The sequence below is a fragment of the Anopheles ziemanni genome, chromosome 2 (genome assembly GCF_943734765.1).
Source record: "Anopheles ziemanni chromosome 2, idAnoZiCoDA_A2_x.2, whole genome shotgun sequence".
NCBI classification, from domain to species: domain Eukaryota; kingdom Metazoa; phylum Arthropoda; class Insecta; order Diptera; family Culicidae; genus Anopheles; species Anopheles ziemanni.
Window position 1 is genome coordinate 31,185,838 of NC_080705.1, and position 16,048 is coordinate 31,201,885.

The 16,048-nt window shown below is 47.5% G+C and overlaps 2 protein-coding genes across 2 annotated transcripts in view; one reads left to right on the top strand and one right to left on the bottom strand.

The window, feature by feature from the left end:
- Positions 1–289: 289 nt before the first annotated feature.
- On the top strand, positions 290–3,617 carry LOC131286782 (ras-related protein Rab-9B). Its single transcript, XM_058315784.1, has 3 exons — positions 290–902; positions 1,034–1,170; positions 2,906–3,617. The coding sequence occupies exons 1-3, from the start codon at positions 848–850 to the stop codon at positions 3,413–3,415; spliced, it is 702 nt and encodes a 233-aa protein (XP_058171767.1). The 5' UTR covers positions 290–847; the 3' UTR covers positions 3,416–3,617.
- A 3,782-nt stretch (positions 3,618–7,399) lies between these two features.
- The window catches only part of LOC131293378 (centrosome-associated protein CEP250), a 141,293-nt gene continuing 132,644 nt past the window's right edge, over positions 7,400–16,048 (bottom strand). The window contains exons 9-15 of the mRNA XM_058321457.1: positions 11,506–15,888; positions 11,294–11,428; positions 10,237–10,373; positions 10,004–10,156; positions 9,802–9,919; positions 9,069–9,369; positions 7,400–7,992 (exon numbers count right to left, since the gene is read on the bottom strand). Of these exons, the coding sequence (XP_058177440.1) occupies positions 7,400–7,992; positions 9,069–9,369; positions 9,802–9,919; positions 10,004–10,156; positions 10,237–10,373; positions 11,294–11,428; positions 11,506–15,888 (5,820 nt within the window). The remainder of the gene's footprint in view (positions 7,993–9,068; positions 9,370–9,801; positions 9,920–10,003; positions 10,157–10,236; positions 10,374–11,293; positions 11,429–11,505; positions 15,889–16,048) is intronic.

Genomic DNA, 16,048 nt, shown 5'->3' on the forward strand with positions numbered 1-16,048 from the left:
GAAAACAAAAAAGGAAACCCCTAATCGACGGTGGTATACTGTATGGAATGCAAATATCGCACTTCAATGCCATTTCCAGCGGATGCTTGCAGTAACAATCGGTACCACAAACCGCTCCGAAAAACGATGGTTGTATATATTTCGCAATATTCGCGATCGTCATCATTGCTTGCTGAGTGGGATTGAAGATTGTTCTTGAAGTAGTGGGACTTATCCTGAACGTGTATGCTTAATGTTACTGTGTTAAGTGAACCTCGGTATTCATAACAAAAGTTCAACCAACAAAGTTGCAGATTTCCCGGCTGTTCTCGAAGGTAGTTACGAGGGCAAAAATACTCGCCTCCTCCAATGTGGTTCGTTGTGCAGTGTTTGTGCAAAAGCGCTGAATGGTGAAGATTGAAAATTTAATTGGAGGCTGCGATTCCGTCCTCGAAGTTGTATATGCGCATAGTTAACGAAACACAACAGCGCTGTGTTCGCGACGCCGGGGTCATCGACGGTTGCACCTCTTGGTAGTGTTTTATGCGTGAGTCAGTCGGTGGTGTTTATGCTCGGTGAGCATCGTTTCCGGTGGCCGTCAAAGTGGAAATCGTATGGTGCCGTAAATTTCTCGCCCTCCCCCGGTCCACTGCTTCTTGGGGTGAATAATTTGTAGATCAAATATTTTCTCCGGCAAGCCAAAAGTGCACCTCTTTTAGGGCTATCCATCATCACTACGCGCGTGTCACGGCCTACTGGATCGGAGCATAAACAATTCATACGCCTTCCTCTGGTTCGGAGTTGGTTGCCGGAGACAAAGAAAACATAAAGAAAGCTACCGGACCTTCCTAACACCACCACGGCCAAGATGACGAACATGAGACCGCCGAGTAAAAACATACTGCTAAAAGTGGTCATTCTCGGTACGTATCCAGAACGGAATGTGGCCGACTGCGTGTCGCCGCCACTAATTGCATCATGGAGAGTGCATTGCTGTTTGTCGTTCTCCTAACTAAAATTCGTTCTCTTTTCCACACTCGGTGTCTCCACACAGGTGACGGCAATGTCGGGAAAAGCTGCCTCATGAATCGTTTCGTCTCAAACTATTTCGATGCAAACAGCTTTCACACGATCGGAGTCGAGTTTCTCAACAAAGACCTCCAGGTGGACCAGAAACGCTACACGCTGCAGGTGAGGGGGATCGGGAGGTGTGATGGCGCACCAACAAACCCCCGCGGGAGGTACCTTCCGGGGCACAGTCAGTTTTCGAACGGGGCCGAGGATGATAGAGGCGCACGGAAAGGAAGATAATTGAATAAACGCGACGCGAACCCGGGAAGTCACTTCGGGTGTGAGCAATGACCATAACATCGATGATGTGTGCCCACAACAACGGACGTACTCAAACATACACACACACTGCTGGTGGATGCTCGATGGAGAATTACATTCAGTACACAAACGGCACGGGAGTTAGAAACGTCCCGTCTACATAGGTGCTGTTCTGGGGATCGATGGAAGATGGTGGAGACGGCAGGGCATTGTTACTATTGCCCTCGGTTGGGTGGTTGGGTAGTGGGTGGGTTCCCTAGGGAAAGACACAGCTGTGCGTCCATGTGTTCCGTAGTTTGACGCTTTAAATAGAGCTATTAACAGATGTTTATTGCGGACTAACGTCATGTAAAATTTATTGCAAATCGTTCAACGGCAGACCAAGCTGCCTGTTTGCAATGTATGTATGGCTTTTTTCGATTCGTACATTTCACAACCCGCTAAATGCTTATTTTGTTCCTTGATATCTTATCTACACCCTACCATCAGTGCTCGCTAGTAGCTGAACAAATATTTCCTGCTTGGAGCCGTAGCATTTGCCACAACAAGTGTTTGGTGCGCTCGGAACAAGCAAATATTGTACGACGATCTCGGCTGAATAATTTAAAAAAGATTGACTGTGTTTTTGCAGTACTAAACCGAAATGGATTAGGCATTATTTGGATGAATAATATTTTTATAGTGCGTTTTTTACGCTCAGGAAGAGACGCGACTAGCAATAACATTTTATTGATCATCTCTGCTGTAGGCCAGGAAGCTAGAGTTTTTGTTTTCGTTCCTAAGCAATACGTGAGGGAAATGACAAGCACAGAGCATATGCTTGGTTTTATAGGAAAGAAGCATTTCACGCGGTCGTCTCGCTGGTAAGTGTGCGTGTGTAAGAGTCATTAAATGCAGTGTACTCCTTGGTTTTTAAACTGTTGTTTGATTGCTTCAATAATATATTCATGGTTCGCTAAGAGCTCGCCGTTGAATCGATGTTGCCTTAGAAATAAAGGAGAATAACGCTTAAAAAAGAGTCGAGTAAGCAAAGTTTTATAACAACCAATCCAAGGGTTCGAAAAAAGTTTAACAAAACATAAGATTTAAATTCAGATAAACTGTTTCCGGTCGCAGGCAGGTCAAAGCTCAGCCTACTGCACGAAATTGTCGGATACGAAGACGACGATGATGTAAACTATTCGTGCAAGTTTTACACCAATCGCAACGTTGCTGTGTATTGATTAGCATGCCATGCGACGACGACGCGAGGTTACGGCGTGGATACAGTAACGTTTTTCTTCCACGGGGGTAACAAAACAAGAAAAACCATGTGATTCAACGGATGTTTGACGAGGCGTGCGCGGATTTTGGATTTCTTTTTGGCAAATATCGGACGTTTGAAATACCCATTAGAAGCGTCAGAGCAAATAGAAACAGGTTACGAGGGTGTGGTATGGAGGAGAATGTTGTAAGTTATGTTGCAAAGAACCGCCATCGTCATGGCCTATTATGATTACTTACAAAGTTGGATGTGTTCGTGCATCCGGCATGAAGAACGGGAAGGATGAAATGTTGATGTCATTTTAACTATTGCCGTTTTACTACCTTTCAGATCTGGGATACGGCCGGTCAGGAGCGGTTTCGTGCGCTGCGAACACCTTTCTATCGCGGCACCGACATTTGTCTCCTCACGTACGCCGTCAACGATCGGCAAAGCTTCAAAGCGCTTGCTAGCTGGCGCGACGAATTCCTCCGATACTACGACGTCAACCCGGATCGCTTTCCGTTCGTCGTAGTCGGCACCAAGAACGACCTGCCGGCAGCGCAGCGTGAAGTGCCGGCCGAGGAGGTGGCTGAATGGTGCCAGGAGCACCACGTTGCTGCGTACATCGAAACGTCGGCCAAAACTTCCGAGAATGTAGCGACCGCGTTCGCGCTCGCCGTGCAGCAGTGGCAAAAGTTCGAGCGGACCACCGAGCGAGAACTGCGCGCCCAGAGCCAGGACACGATCGATCTGATGCAGAGCGTCAACCTGAACGCAAATAGGAACCGGTTCTGCTGTGCTGGTATCGGTGGCCGTCCCGCAGCTGGTCTGCAGGATGACGACGACTATCCGAACTGAGGGGCAACAGCGGAACCGGCAACGATGAAGGGACTTGGGGGAAGCAGAAATTCCCCACGGAGAGGGGAAGATTCCACTATGTGATAAGATATCCTCCAAGGGAGAGCCTCGAAAGAGAGGATCGCTAGGAAGCTAGACTCTTCCTCCGTACCGTTTAGGATAAGAACACAAAAGTTGGTTACACTATAAAAAAACAATAGCCTAACTCGCTTGGTAAAACTCGTTAGGGGTACATAACGGGAGGAGGTTTCAAGAGGGGAAAAACCTGGAAAAATAGTAGAAACATTAGTCGGCAAGAGAATAAGGGGAACTAGGGTTTTTATTGCAATTTTCCTCTGACATCAATCGACTCACTCTCGCTTATGGAAACAGATCAGACGCTGATGGCCACCCTTTTTTATACAGACTCCATCCCACATATTCTAGTTGCACTGGTTGGCATGCTGGGGGAGGTTTTTATTCACACCTCATTGCACATGCCAATGGGTGGTTCCAATGCTTCAGCCCAAGTACAAAAGTACTTTTGTATGAGCATCAGCAGAACAATCGAGTGGATTGTTCCTAATGGCGGAGTACAGACTGCTGGATTGATGGAATTGAACACGTTTCACTTTGTTGTTTTTAAAAGAGTTTTAGTTTACTTTCTTTTATGAAAGATATAGTAAAAGCAACATTTAGTCTGAATGTTTAACTGTACGGTGCTGTATTGCTTTTTAAAATATTATTGTATATTCTGTTTGTGAACAACTTTTTGATTGATGTTTGTATCCCATTGATTTGGTTGTGTTTTTAGACGAGAAGCGTCAATACAATGTTTTCCTCGTTATTTTGATGCAAATTTTTGGTACCTGATATAATTGCACTCTTTATTGTCGAGCTGTACGAGGCAATGGGTTATGACAATTTTCGTCGCGCAATCGGAAGACTGCTACTGTAGGCAATAAAATTGCGTTTTAGCGAGACCCCTCTTGAAAGTCGATTCGACGCCCGCATGTAGGCATGGGCGAAACATTGAGATTTTAACACATAACGTAGTAACATAGACCAATATGCCCCAACAAACGCACCCAACTTAACAATCCGACACCCCTACAACACATAGTATATGTTATTTTAGGCCACACACCATACACACCGTTGATTTGCTTTCAGCGACTGTTTCGTACGGACGCTTGTATTAGATTGGTACGTAATTTAGGTTGATTTATTTAATTTACCAGTAAGGCATTGCAGCGGTCTGTAAAAATAATTCTGCGTGTAACAAAACTAGCAACTAAGGTTCGCCAGCACCTTTGGCCATTAACTATGTTTTCGTTAGGATAATAGTGGTCGTTTCTATTATTTGTTTGTATTTTAAAACACCACCGTTTTCTAGCGCAACGCAATGCATCGACGACTTTCCGGTTGTGTGGAAGAGATTGTTTTTTTCCGGCTCGGTATTAGGTAGGACAACGAAGGATAAAGGGGTACACAGCATCTGTAGCTAGTTTCAGGATTTGTGCAACGGATTGGCTTAAGTCAACGATGGGGGAGATTATTGGGAAAGTGTGTTGCTAAAGCGATTGGGCTCTGGCCAGCCTTTTTTTTGCGATAGAAAAAAAAGACACGTGAGGTGCGGTGCGTACAGATGGTAGGGGTAACGGTGAGATGTAAGGCTATTTTTGTAAGCATATTAAAACACTGTGCGGAAACCTTCACTTCGGTAGATTCACTTGTATAATAAATCGTATAATGAAAGTAACAAAACAATGTTATGTATGTGTCTTGATTTCTGTTTAAAAAGTTGAAGTTTTATGCATGTGATATTTGTTTCATTTCGGGTTTCTTTCATAGCGGAATTAAAAGACAATATTTTAATCATTTTAACAAGTTCATTCGACTATAGATATATTTCTACTAACATTCGGTGAGGTGTGGTTGTTTCACTTAGAAGGAAGACGGACATTGGGATGTTTGGGGAGAAAAAACATACAAAAAATACATTTACACGTGACATTTCAAATTGTTCGTTCGGTTAATATCTTAAACATAAAAAAAAACAAATTCTCACGATCGACTACGCTTCACTATTTGTTCGCCGTATTTCACTGTTGGTTTGTTTGAACGAGTACGGTAGAGTGAGTTAGCGTGTTCCGTTTTACTACTTCTACAAAGGGGTGCTGTCAGGGGATTCATATATTACATAGCATATACTTTAACATAAACATAAACATATGCAGCTAAAATATATATATTTATTTTAAAGAACATCGTTCGTCCGAAAAGTAACCCTACATTCAAGAGCAACGCAAAAAGGCACCATTGTAATATTCTTTTGTTTTTTTTATCTCTACACGCGGAACGGAATTGTTAACAGTCGGTGTTTAGATCAGTGTGCTTCTTCCGCACAAATGGTTATATACCTTTCTCCTTTCGCTTTCGCTACATTTAATTTAACTTTATCTAGTTATGTTTTCGAACACATCGTTTCAACTGGAACACACTAACAATATTGCATTCAGTTAGTGTGTTTATGTGTGATTGTTTTATTTCTCATCGTAAGATTGCTCTTGCTTAACGCTACAAAAAGAAACCCCAATGTTTGGTGGTTTTTCTTCCATTTTGGTGATTGTTTGTCGACTGTGCAAAAGAATGTGGGTGCTTATTGGTTATAAACGTCTTCCATACAATTCATCCCTTAGTTTCAATATTAACTTATTTTTCTCATTTTTGTTCAAAGTTATGGTATATTTTGATAATTTTTAATTGGTAGTTTTTTTTGCCCGAAATTTCTCGATACGTTTCATAATTTCATTGTAAGGAAGCAACGCTGAACAAAACCCTAAAGGCAACGTAAACATTAATCTATCAGTTAACGGTCCGTGTTAGTACAATTTTTAGTTGATGCACGCGAAGGCATTTCATAGGACCTAAAGGACTAATTCGAGTGTCCGTTCGACATTTGTTCATTTGACTGTTATATGCAGGACTTTTTCCTTCGTTTTTTAAATATGTTAAGGAAACATTTTTTTTTGTAGTTTCAAGATAATGTTATCGAACATTCAAGAGTAAATTGAACACAAAGATCCTAGCTTTATAAAACAACAAACCTCTATATGTGCAAAGTTAACTGGTGAACTTGTGTATAAATTTAGCTTAATCTTTTAAAATAGTCCAAAAAAGGCAAAGGGTTTCACACATTTTCGACAAAAAAAAACAAAAAAAAAAACAAAAGAAACAAAATTGATGGCGAAGACTAAATTGGTGTCGGTGTTTAAAATGGCGAAAATTAACGACTTCCTCCTCTTTATCCCTCCCTTCTCCCCCTCTCTCATCCGCACGTTCTGGCTGGCCGACTTTAAAGACAAATGGTACAAAATGGTATGCTTACAAGAGAAGAATAAATAAATGAAGTTAGCAGAGTTGAAAACAATTAATTCGAGCAGTCAGTCGCTGTGGAGCCGGTTAACACTGTTGACCCCAAATCTTCGACCCTTCTTCTGTAACAACAACAGCAACAACAACAACATTTCCCGCAATAACAACAGCAACATCAACAACAAACACAATAAAAACGATCGCCAACCAAAAAAAAAAGATCTTCAAACGTCCCAAAGCTCTGAAAATGAAGAGCTTGCAAAGGATAACGAAAAAAAAAACAAATAAACATAGTAAGCGTGGCTTAAAACGGTTTGTCGCTCGTTAAAGTATCATACGCGTGCTCTCTAATAATAATAATGATTAATGCGTTGTTTCGCGTTGTTCTCTATAGCATAGGTTTAGTTTATCTTTGCTGTTCAAATTGTTTCAACGGGTGTATGTTAGTAAACGCGCTTGGTATGCGGTTTTGAAAAATTTCTATAAAACAACTTGTCCCAAAAGATGCGCTGCGTGTGTTTGAGGCCAGGAAGAAAAAAAAACTCGGATGTTGGATTTAAGCAATTTTGGCTTGAACAATTTCTCCTCTTTCAGTGATTTTACGTGACTCTGTTTGCGTGATTTGCGTTAGATTTCCAACTCGAACCGATGAATTTGCTGTTCAACGTCCCTCTCATCTAAGGGAGGGGGCGAACAAAGTTTAGTCGATGGCTTAAGCTCGTGCATGTTATCGTTATCATTATTATTATTATTATTATTGTTATGTAAACTACTGATATTGTTGTTGTTATTGTTGTTGTTGTGAATGTGGTGATGATGGTGTTGATGAAGGAGGTGGTGGTGGTTGTTGTTGTTGTTGTTGCCGATCCCGGCGCTAGTGCTTCCGGCCGGATTGGCGTTGTTGTTGTTGTGGTGGTTATGCCGGTGCAGGTTACTGTTCTTCAGCGTGGCGCTTGTGATGAGGGGCAGGGTGAGGGCCACCGGATGCGGCGTCGGAGGCGACGGAGGGGCAAACGACCCGGTGGTGCCGGCAACGACGCCGACGCCGGTACCGGACCCACTGATAAGGTTCATGTTGAGCTGCTTGGAGCTGAGGACTTTGGCGCGGTTATTGTTGGTGCTGCTCGCCAGGTTGACAGAGTCGATGACCGTCGTCGCGGGGCTGGCCGAGCCGCCCGAGCTGGAGGTAGAGAAGATCGGTGCTACACCTAGTTTGGCTCCTGGGGGAAGAGAGACGATCGGAAGGTACATGTGAGTAAAGGGACCATTACAATATGACCAAACTACGTTTAGCACTAGTCAAAGACAGACACTACGAAAAAGAACCAAGAACGCAACAAATAAAAATCTAATAATACGTTTCGGTACACATTAACTAACTTATGCAAGAGACACGCTGGCACACTCTGTTAGACATAGAGCAGTGAAAATATAATATTGTGATAAACTTTCATGTTATTATTATTAATCGACGCCACAACAATTTTATCGTTATTGTTTTTACAGTTTAGCTACCCATATACATATTCTTTTATATATTTGTTTTTTGTTATTTGAAAACAAAAAAACGATCGCACGTTCGTACTGTACGCACCAAACTTTTGTTAAATTGAAAATTAAGAAACAAAAAACTAGAGAAAGCGTAAAATGTTGGTAGTAACTTTAAAAAACGCTTGAGAGAATGGACTATTGGTTAAAGAACTTAGCTAAACTCGTGTACTCGTCACTACTAATTGGTTATAAATTATTTATTCAGTTTCTGATAAACTGCAAAGCTACAGACAGATTTTTTTCTTCAAAAAGTGGGCCAATTGTTGAGTTATTTATTGCTTTCATTAAACAATAATGTTTCTTATGTTGAAGCTTGTATTTCTAATTTTAGAAAAATATTTTAATAAGTTGGAAAAAGCTTAGTTTTTTATTCAAAAAGCTTATTGTTGAGTTATTTATTGCTTTCATTAAACAATCATGTTTCTTATGTTGATGCTTGTATTTTTAATTTAGGAAAAAAATATTTGTGAAAGGTCAATAAATTGAGGTGTATAACAACTCTACCACAAAATACCATTAAATAAAAAAAGGTTACTAAAAGAAATAAAGACGAAGGAAAACAATCCACACAAAAGAGATGCTATGTACAACCAGACCAATCGATCTCTAGTTACAGTACGGTGTATAAATCCTTGACAACAACCCCATACTCATACAACCCTGTGACCCGCCCCCCCGAGTGTCCCGAAAAGAGTAGAAGAGTGTTTTGGGGGGTAGAAGCAGTAGAAGTGTGTAAAGTGGCTACCTTCGGTAAACTTCAACCGGGGATGCGATTCTTTCTTATTGTTCAGCAGCAGATGCTGACAGTCGCGGAGATCGAGCATCTCGAGGGTGTTCTCGGCGGTTGCGGTGGTGGTGGTGGTGATGGTGGTGGGAGCTGCCGTCCCCAGTAAGCTGTCCCCGACGGCCGTCGGAGGCAGTGAGGTGGGAGAGTGCAGTAGTTCGCCACTGGGCACCGTACGCTCGTTACTTCCGCGGGAAGGGACCCGATTCGAGGCAGATCGTACCGTGGAGCTGCTGCCAATGCTCGGATGATGATCGTTTTCCTGCTGCCCGGTTTGTTTGTGTACGTGTGTGTGTGTATGTGCGGTTGTTTCGAGTTTTGTGTAGTTTTGGAAGTTTTGTTGCCGGTCGGGTTAGTGGTTAGCCGTTAGAAGAGAAATAAAACATCAACGAAAGAATTCACACATCAACGCACGGAACAGGAAAAACAAAATGAAGGCGGTGGGAGTGGGACATTACAAGAGAGCATTGTGCCACGATCGTGCAAGAAGGATATGAGCAGAAGATCACAACATTGCGATTTGGTTCATGCAATCTTTTCTTTTGCGCGGTTCGAGTGGAAAATGAACGTAGAAATAAAGGCACAAAGCACACAAAACAAACAAACAAACACACATCAGGTGGGAGGATCGGATCGGGTTGGGGAAGGATTTGTACAGGGACTTCCGGTGGCCGGATCAGAGGTAGCAGCTTACCGTGCTGCCACTGGCGAACAGATTGGTATCCTTTGGCGTTACGACACTGGTGGTCGGCGGTGCGGAGGCCGTTTCCTCCGTCGGGCTCGAGATGAAGTGCGCTCGAAGTTGCTTATTTCTGCAAGGCGGAAAACACCAAAAGCACAAAAGGTGGTATTAGGATAATTCTCTTATTATAATGGAAGGGAAGCGGCCACCTTACCTGACGTCGAGCTGTTGAATGTGCTGCTGGGAGCATTTCAACTGTTGCGTCGCAATGCGAAGCTTTTCCTCGAGCGAAGCCGTCTCGACGCACTTCATCGAGTACTTCTCCGAGAGGGACAGTATTTCTAGCCGCACGTCCTCCAGCTCTTGTCTGTTGGAAAAATAATAATACACAAAACCCGGTGTTAAAATGTATGGAAGTCGGAAAAGCGGACCATCTACGATGCTTACTCTTTCTCGCGATAGGTTTGTGGCGGTTGGCCGCCCTTCTGGAACTGTTTGAGGAACTCCTGCTTGAAGCGCGTCACTTCCCGCTGTACCTCATTCTGGTGGGCTTTCTTCATGGCGTCGAGTGCTGCCAGTGTTGCCTAGGAGGAGAAACAAGCAGATGAGTTAGTGATTCTGATTATTGGCACTTTACGAAATGAAAGTCATAGTCAAAGTCTTAACTAGAATGTTAAATACAGTAGCTCCCAAGAGTAAAGGTACAGTGTCGATTTGCTCGTTTAATTATCTTGGTCAATTCTCATCGTAGCCGTAGAATTCTACAAGCATATAATAGAAAAACTTGTAACGCTCCCAATAAGCCTCCAACGTGATTTTTATAGTCCAAATTGGTTTAGTTTTAAGCCATTACCTGATAAAACATTATATTGAAAACTCACAAAAGTCATGGCACACCGGTTAGTTCCACTGAGAATTTCTTGAAATTGGTCAAGTAGGCTTAGGTAATTATGACATACAGGACTCAGGACAGATTTTAAATTTGTTTCACTTCGTAACTTCGTTGGTGTTTTCAGTTTTGTTACGAAATGGAGGAGTCCAGAAAGGAAACTAGCGTTGAATTGAGGAAAAGAGTTTTTTCAGTGTATTGCAAAGGATATTCAATGGGAAAAATCGGTGACATAGTTGGGCGAACACATTCTACAGTCCAGCATGTCATCGACAGATGGTGATATGAAGGAGAAGTGAAGAATAGTCCACGAACTGGCAGAAAAATAATACTACGACAAATGATGAATGAGTCCGAAAGGTACAGTAAGAACCTCCAAAATTAGCTAAAGAGATATCGGACACTATTTCAAGGTCAATTTCTGTTAAAACTGTCCGAAGAGTATTAAGAAAAAAGGGTTTAAATGGGAGGATAAATATGCCATGATCAGGGTAACATCGCACGGACCGTCAAAACCGTTAGAGGTATATTTGTAGCGTTGCAAGTTCCTCAACAACTCTATACTCCCAGCAGAGATAAAATTGATTCGAGCTCCACTCGCTTCCGTCCGCTTACCTGTGTTTCTTCGGCCAGCGCCTGTTCCTTTTCCAGAATGAGTTTGGCGATCTCTTGCTGGTGCTTTTCCTCCAGATCGTGTATGATTCGCTTGTGCGAGGCTTCCATCGCGGCCAAGCCTTTTTCACAGAGGGCCTGGCAGAAGAGGATAAACAAACCGTTATCAAACGTGTTGATATGAGGGATGTTTTAACTTTCGCAACAGTACTTACCCGCAACTGCTCGATCTCCGCCTGATAGCGCGATCGCAAGCTATCCTCGTCGTCCTTGTCCTTCTGCGAGTCCAGCTCGTTGGCCATCTGCTGCTCCCGGTAGGCGGCGTGCAGGTTGTCCACCTGCTGCGCGTGCTCCGTCTCCAGCATCTCCAGGTGCTTCTCGAGCTTCTTCACGTGCTCCTGCTCGCGGCGCACCTGATCGAACAGGTAGTCGCGCTCCTTCTCCAGCTCGGCGTACTCGTCGGCCGTCTTGCGGCAGCTGTCCGCCAGCTCGTCGCAGCGCTCCTTGAGCGAGCGTGCCTTCCGGCGCTCCTGATCGTAGCTGTCGAGCAGATCCTCGATCTCCTTGTCCTTCTCGTTGCTCGCCGCCTCGACGCGCGTCAACCGGACGGATAGGTCGTGCAGTTCCTTCTCCTTTTGCTTTAGCAGGTTGCGCTCGTTGTTGAGCCGCTCGAGCAGTTCAGCTCGCTCGGCATCGATCGCTTGGATGCGCTGCTGCTGTTCGTCGATCGCGCGCTGCAGCGTGAGCAGCTTCTGCTCGTGCTGCTGCCTTACTGAGGCCAGCTCACGCTCGTGTTCCTGCGTGACCTGGCGCAGTTTGTCCTGCAGCTTGGCGCACTGTTCGCTTCGGGACTGCAGCTGCTTGGCGGCGGTAATGAGCGAATCGATTCGCTGCTGTATCTCGACGCAGCGCGTGTGAATGCTGCGGAGGCTGTCGACATCGATCGCACTCGCAACGGCACCAGCGCAGTTCTCGGGTCGAAGCGTGGCCTGGAGGGCCACCACCGAGCGTTCCAGCTCGTTCAGTATCGCCGACACTTCCTTCACTTCGGCCTTGTTGAGCGAGTGCTCGCTGGAGAAGTACTTGTACATGAAGTTGAAATCTGCCTCCGCCAGGATGTCGTCGGCGTTCGCTACCTCCAGGTCGGCGGTGAGGTCGGTGTAAAGGTTCTCGTACTGCTTCAGTGCGGCCACGCTAAACACCCGCTCCGACGGCTCCCCTTTGGGCTGGAGCAGCTTCTGCTTCGCGGGCACGTAGTCACCCTTGAGTACCTGGACGCGCGCATCGATCAGTGCCTTGTGCGCCACGATGTCGGCAAACTCCGCCAACAGCTGGCGCCCTTCGCTCGGCTTGCGTTCCTGCTCGAGGTGCAGCCGCCATTGGCCCCGTTTCATCTTTTCGAGCGTCTCCTCGTAGCACTCGGTTAGCTGACCGACCGCCGCATCCATTTCCCGCCGGAGCGCTTCGTGCACGGCGTCCGCAAACGTCTCGAACGTGATGCGCTCCTGCGTGGACAGAGCGTACCCGAAGGCGGGCGCGAGGGAGTTCTCGTACCGCTGCGCGTTCCGCATCATGATGTGCGCAATCTCCGATTGTACGAGCTCCGCGTTGACCGCTTCCTGCGCCTGCCGCCAGGCTTCCTGCACCGCACCCTGGACCGTTTCGTTCGAGGACGAGATGTAGCTGAGCGTTTCGGCCGCCAGGCCGTACGCGAGGTTCTCCATGACGGTCGTTTTGTAACGCTTCGCGATCAGGTGCACCTCGTGCTGCTGCCGGAGCAGATCGTCCAGCAGGGCCGTGCCGATCGGTGGGAAGGTGAGCGACCGGATCGTGCTCGTCCGGCCGGCGGAGAGCATCAGCTTGCGGGCGAGTACGCTCGCGAGCACATCGACACTGTTGCTCGGCCGCACGACACACTTGCCGGACAGTTTCGCCTTCAGCATCGACATCAGCTGGATCGTTTCACAGACTTCGACTTTGGTTTGACGCTCCTCGAACTCCTGCAGGTTCTCCGCCCGCTCCAACGCGTGCCGCAGCCGGCCAAAGCATACGCTCTCGAACGCGATCCGCTCGGCCAGCAGCTCCATGTCCTTGCGCTGCGTCAACCCGTTCGTTTCCCGCAGCATACGGCGCTGCTTGAGCAGATCGGCCAGCTTGTTCTTGAGCTGCGTTTCGAGCTGGTTCAGCGCCAGCTTGATGGGGTTCGAATCGGGCAGCACAAGGACGCCCGAGGCACCGGATGAGCCGTCCGGGATGATGCAGTTGTCGCAGCTTTCCCGCAGCAGCTTGGACACCTCCGAAAGGCAGCGCTCGATGAACTTAAACGAATCCTTCTTATCGGCAATCGGCGACACGGAGCGGCGCGATCGGGACGAGCGCAGGTTCTGGAACTGCTGGGCACTTTGGTCGATGAGTTCGCGGACCGACACCACGACACCTTCGAGGCTTTTCAGTCGATCCATAAGATGCTCCGGGAGCTTCGTCGATGCACAGGAACCCGCCGTCGGGGCGATCGTCGTGCCGGAGCTGCTTGTACTGGCCGTTTCGCATTCGAGCAGTTCGCGCTTCGATGGGGTTAGCTCCGTCACCGCATGGACACTGTCCACACGCTTCTCGAGGTTGTTCAGCCGGAGCAACACTTGCATCGGCTGCGAGGACAACGACGCACTGTCGAGGCTTTTCCTTCGCAAGCGGGATGTAGAGGATCGTCTGCTCGGTTGCACCACTTCCGGCGTGGCCAGTTCGACCGCTTCCTTCGCCACCACCGGCACGATCGCCCCTCCACTCTCAAGCGCATCGATCTTGCTTTCCAACTCGCTCACCTTCTCCTCCAGCTCTTTCTGGATCGACAGTGATTCCTTGCCCTTGAGCGACAGCGAGCGGCGCTTCTCGGACCGGATTGCTTTTTGCTTGAGCAACCGTACCTGCTTCTCGGCCGCGGTGTACTTGTTCGTCATGTCCTGAATCCGGTCGGCCATCATGCGCGACTGGGCGCCGTGCTGTTCGACCTGCCGATCGAGCTCCTTCTGCAGGGTGGCGTACGCTATCTCCAGATCGTCGTAGAGCCCGTGCGCATCCTTCAGCTCGCGCTTCATCGCCTTCAGCTCGCTGACGGCCTTCTCGAAGCGGGCCCGCAACTCCCGGTACTCGTCCGCCAGCATGTCCTTGTCGAGCTGGGCCGGATCGATTTCCGACAGGCAGGTGAGATCGCTGAACGAGTCCATACGCTTCATCGCTCCGTTGCGCTTCTGGATCGCCATCAGGCAGCCCATGCTGGACGAGGGGCTCGCGATGCCATACTCCCGCAGCTTCCGGTACAGCGATTCATTCTCTTCGATGCCACGCGCCAACCGCTCCTCGAGATCCTTCGTCGTTTCGCGACTCTTGTTCAGCTCGAGCGTGATCCGATCGATGATTTCCTGACCGGCGGCTCGGCTCTCCTGCAGTTGGGCCATCAGTTTCTCGCGGTTTTCCTCCAGCTCGCGCTTACGAGTCAACTCCTGCTCGGTGCGCTCCAGGGTCGTCAGCAGCTCCGACATACGCGCCTCCCGCTCGTGCGTTTCCTCGCGCAGCATCGACAGTTCCTTTTCGGCCGCCTGCAACCGTAGCTGCAGTTCCTTCTCCAAGCCGGCCGTAATGCCGGTGTGGTGGTGCAGGTGTTCGTGCTCCGACTCATGGACGGTCGTGTTGATCAGCGTTGCGTCCTCATCCAGCTGAAGACAGCTGTCGATCGTGCTACGCCGGGAGCTCGGTGGTGACGAGCGGCTTCGCTTGTGCATCCTGTGCGTCGCCGCCTGTGGTGATGATGATGAAGATGACGTCCTTAACCTATCTTTGGTACGCAGAGCCGCGCCCAGCGGCATCGTCGATGGTGGCGACGGGGACAACGGTGATCCCCAGTCGCCGACACTATCCCGCCGGCCACCCTCCGACGCCGTCCGGTACTCCTCGTCGGACGAGAACAGCAGCGATTTCGGTGTCAGTGGCGTCACGGGCGACTGCACGGCCGACTTTGGTTGAGGCTGACTACTAGTACTACTATTACTGCTACTGTTACTACTGCTATTGCTGTTAACACTATTGGTACTAGAACTATTACTGTCCCCGCCGGAGGGCTCGATGGCGCTCGAGGGACCGCGTGCGGATAGATGCACGACCACGTCCTTCGGGGCGTTTGCTACCGGTGCGCCTCGCATGCAACTGACCATCGTCGGCAGTGCCTTATCCACGACGTCCTCACCCGGGCCGGGTGTCGCCGCCAGCGGTACTACGCCTTCGATGAGCAGGCTGTTGTTGTTCTTCTCGTGAAGTTTGGCCTTCTTCGCGGACGGAGGTTTCTGTGGTGGCTTTTGATCGACATCGGGCCCGATCAGCTCGAGCTCGAGCGGGGACGGTAGGGGTGTCGACGGAGGCGGTGCCTTGTCCGTGTGTAACGTCTTGAAGTTGTCATCGTTCTGGTTGCTTAACTCCAGGCTGTTGTTGTTGCTGAGCGTCGGCTTCGCCGGTGGGAGACCGGCCGCATTTTTCAGCACGTTGATCCAGTTGTTTCGGATGTTGATCGTCATCGTCGAGAGGATGATCCGGTGGTTATCCCAGGTCTGCAAAACAAAACAAGAGAACGTGTAAGTACAACATGATATTTTTTTCGAAATGAATTAAAGAGGTTTGAAAACAGATAACTAATTTCAAAATGTACTAAAGTTATATTAGCAACAAGATTTTTTTAATTGAAGCCATACATTTTATAACCACTGAGTT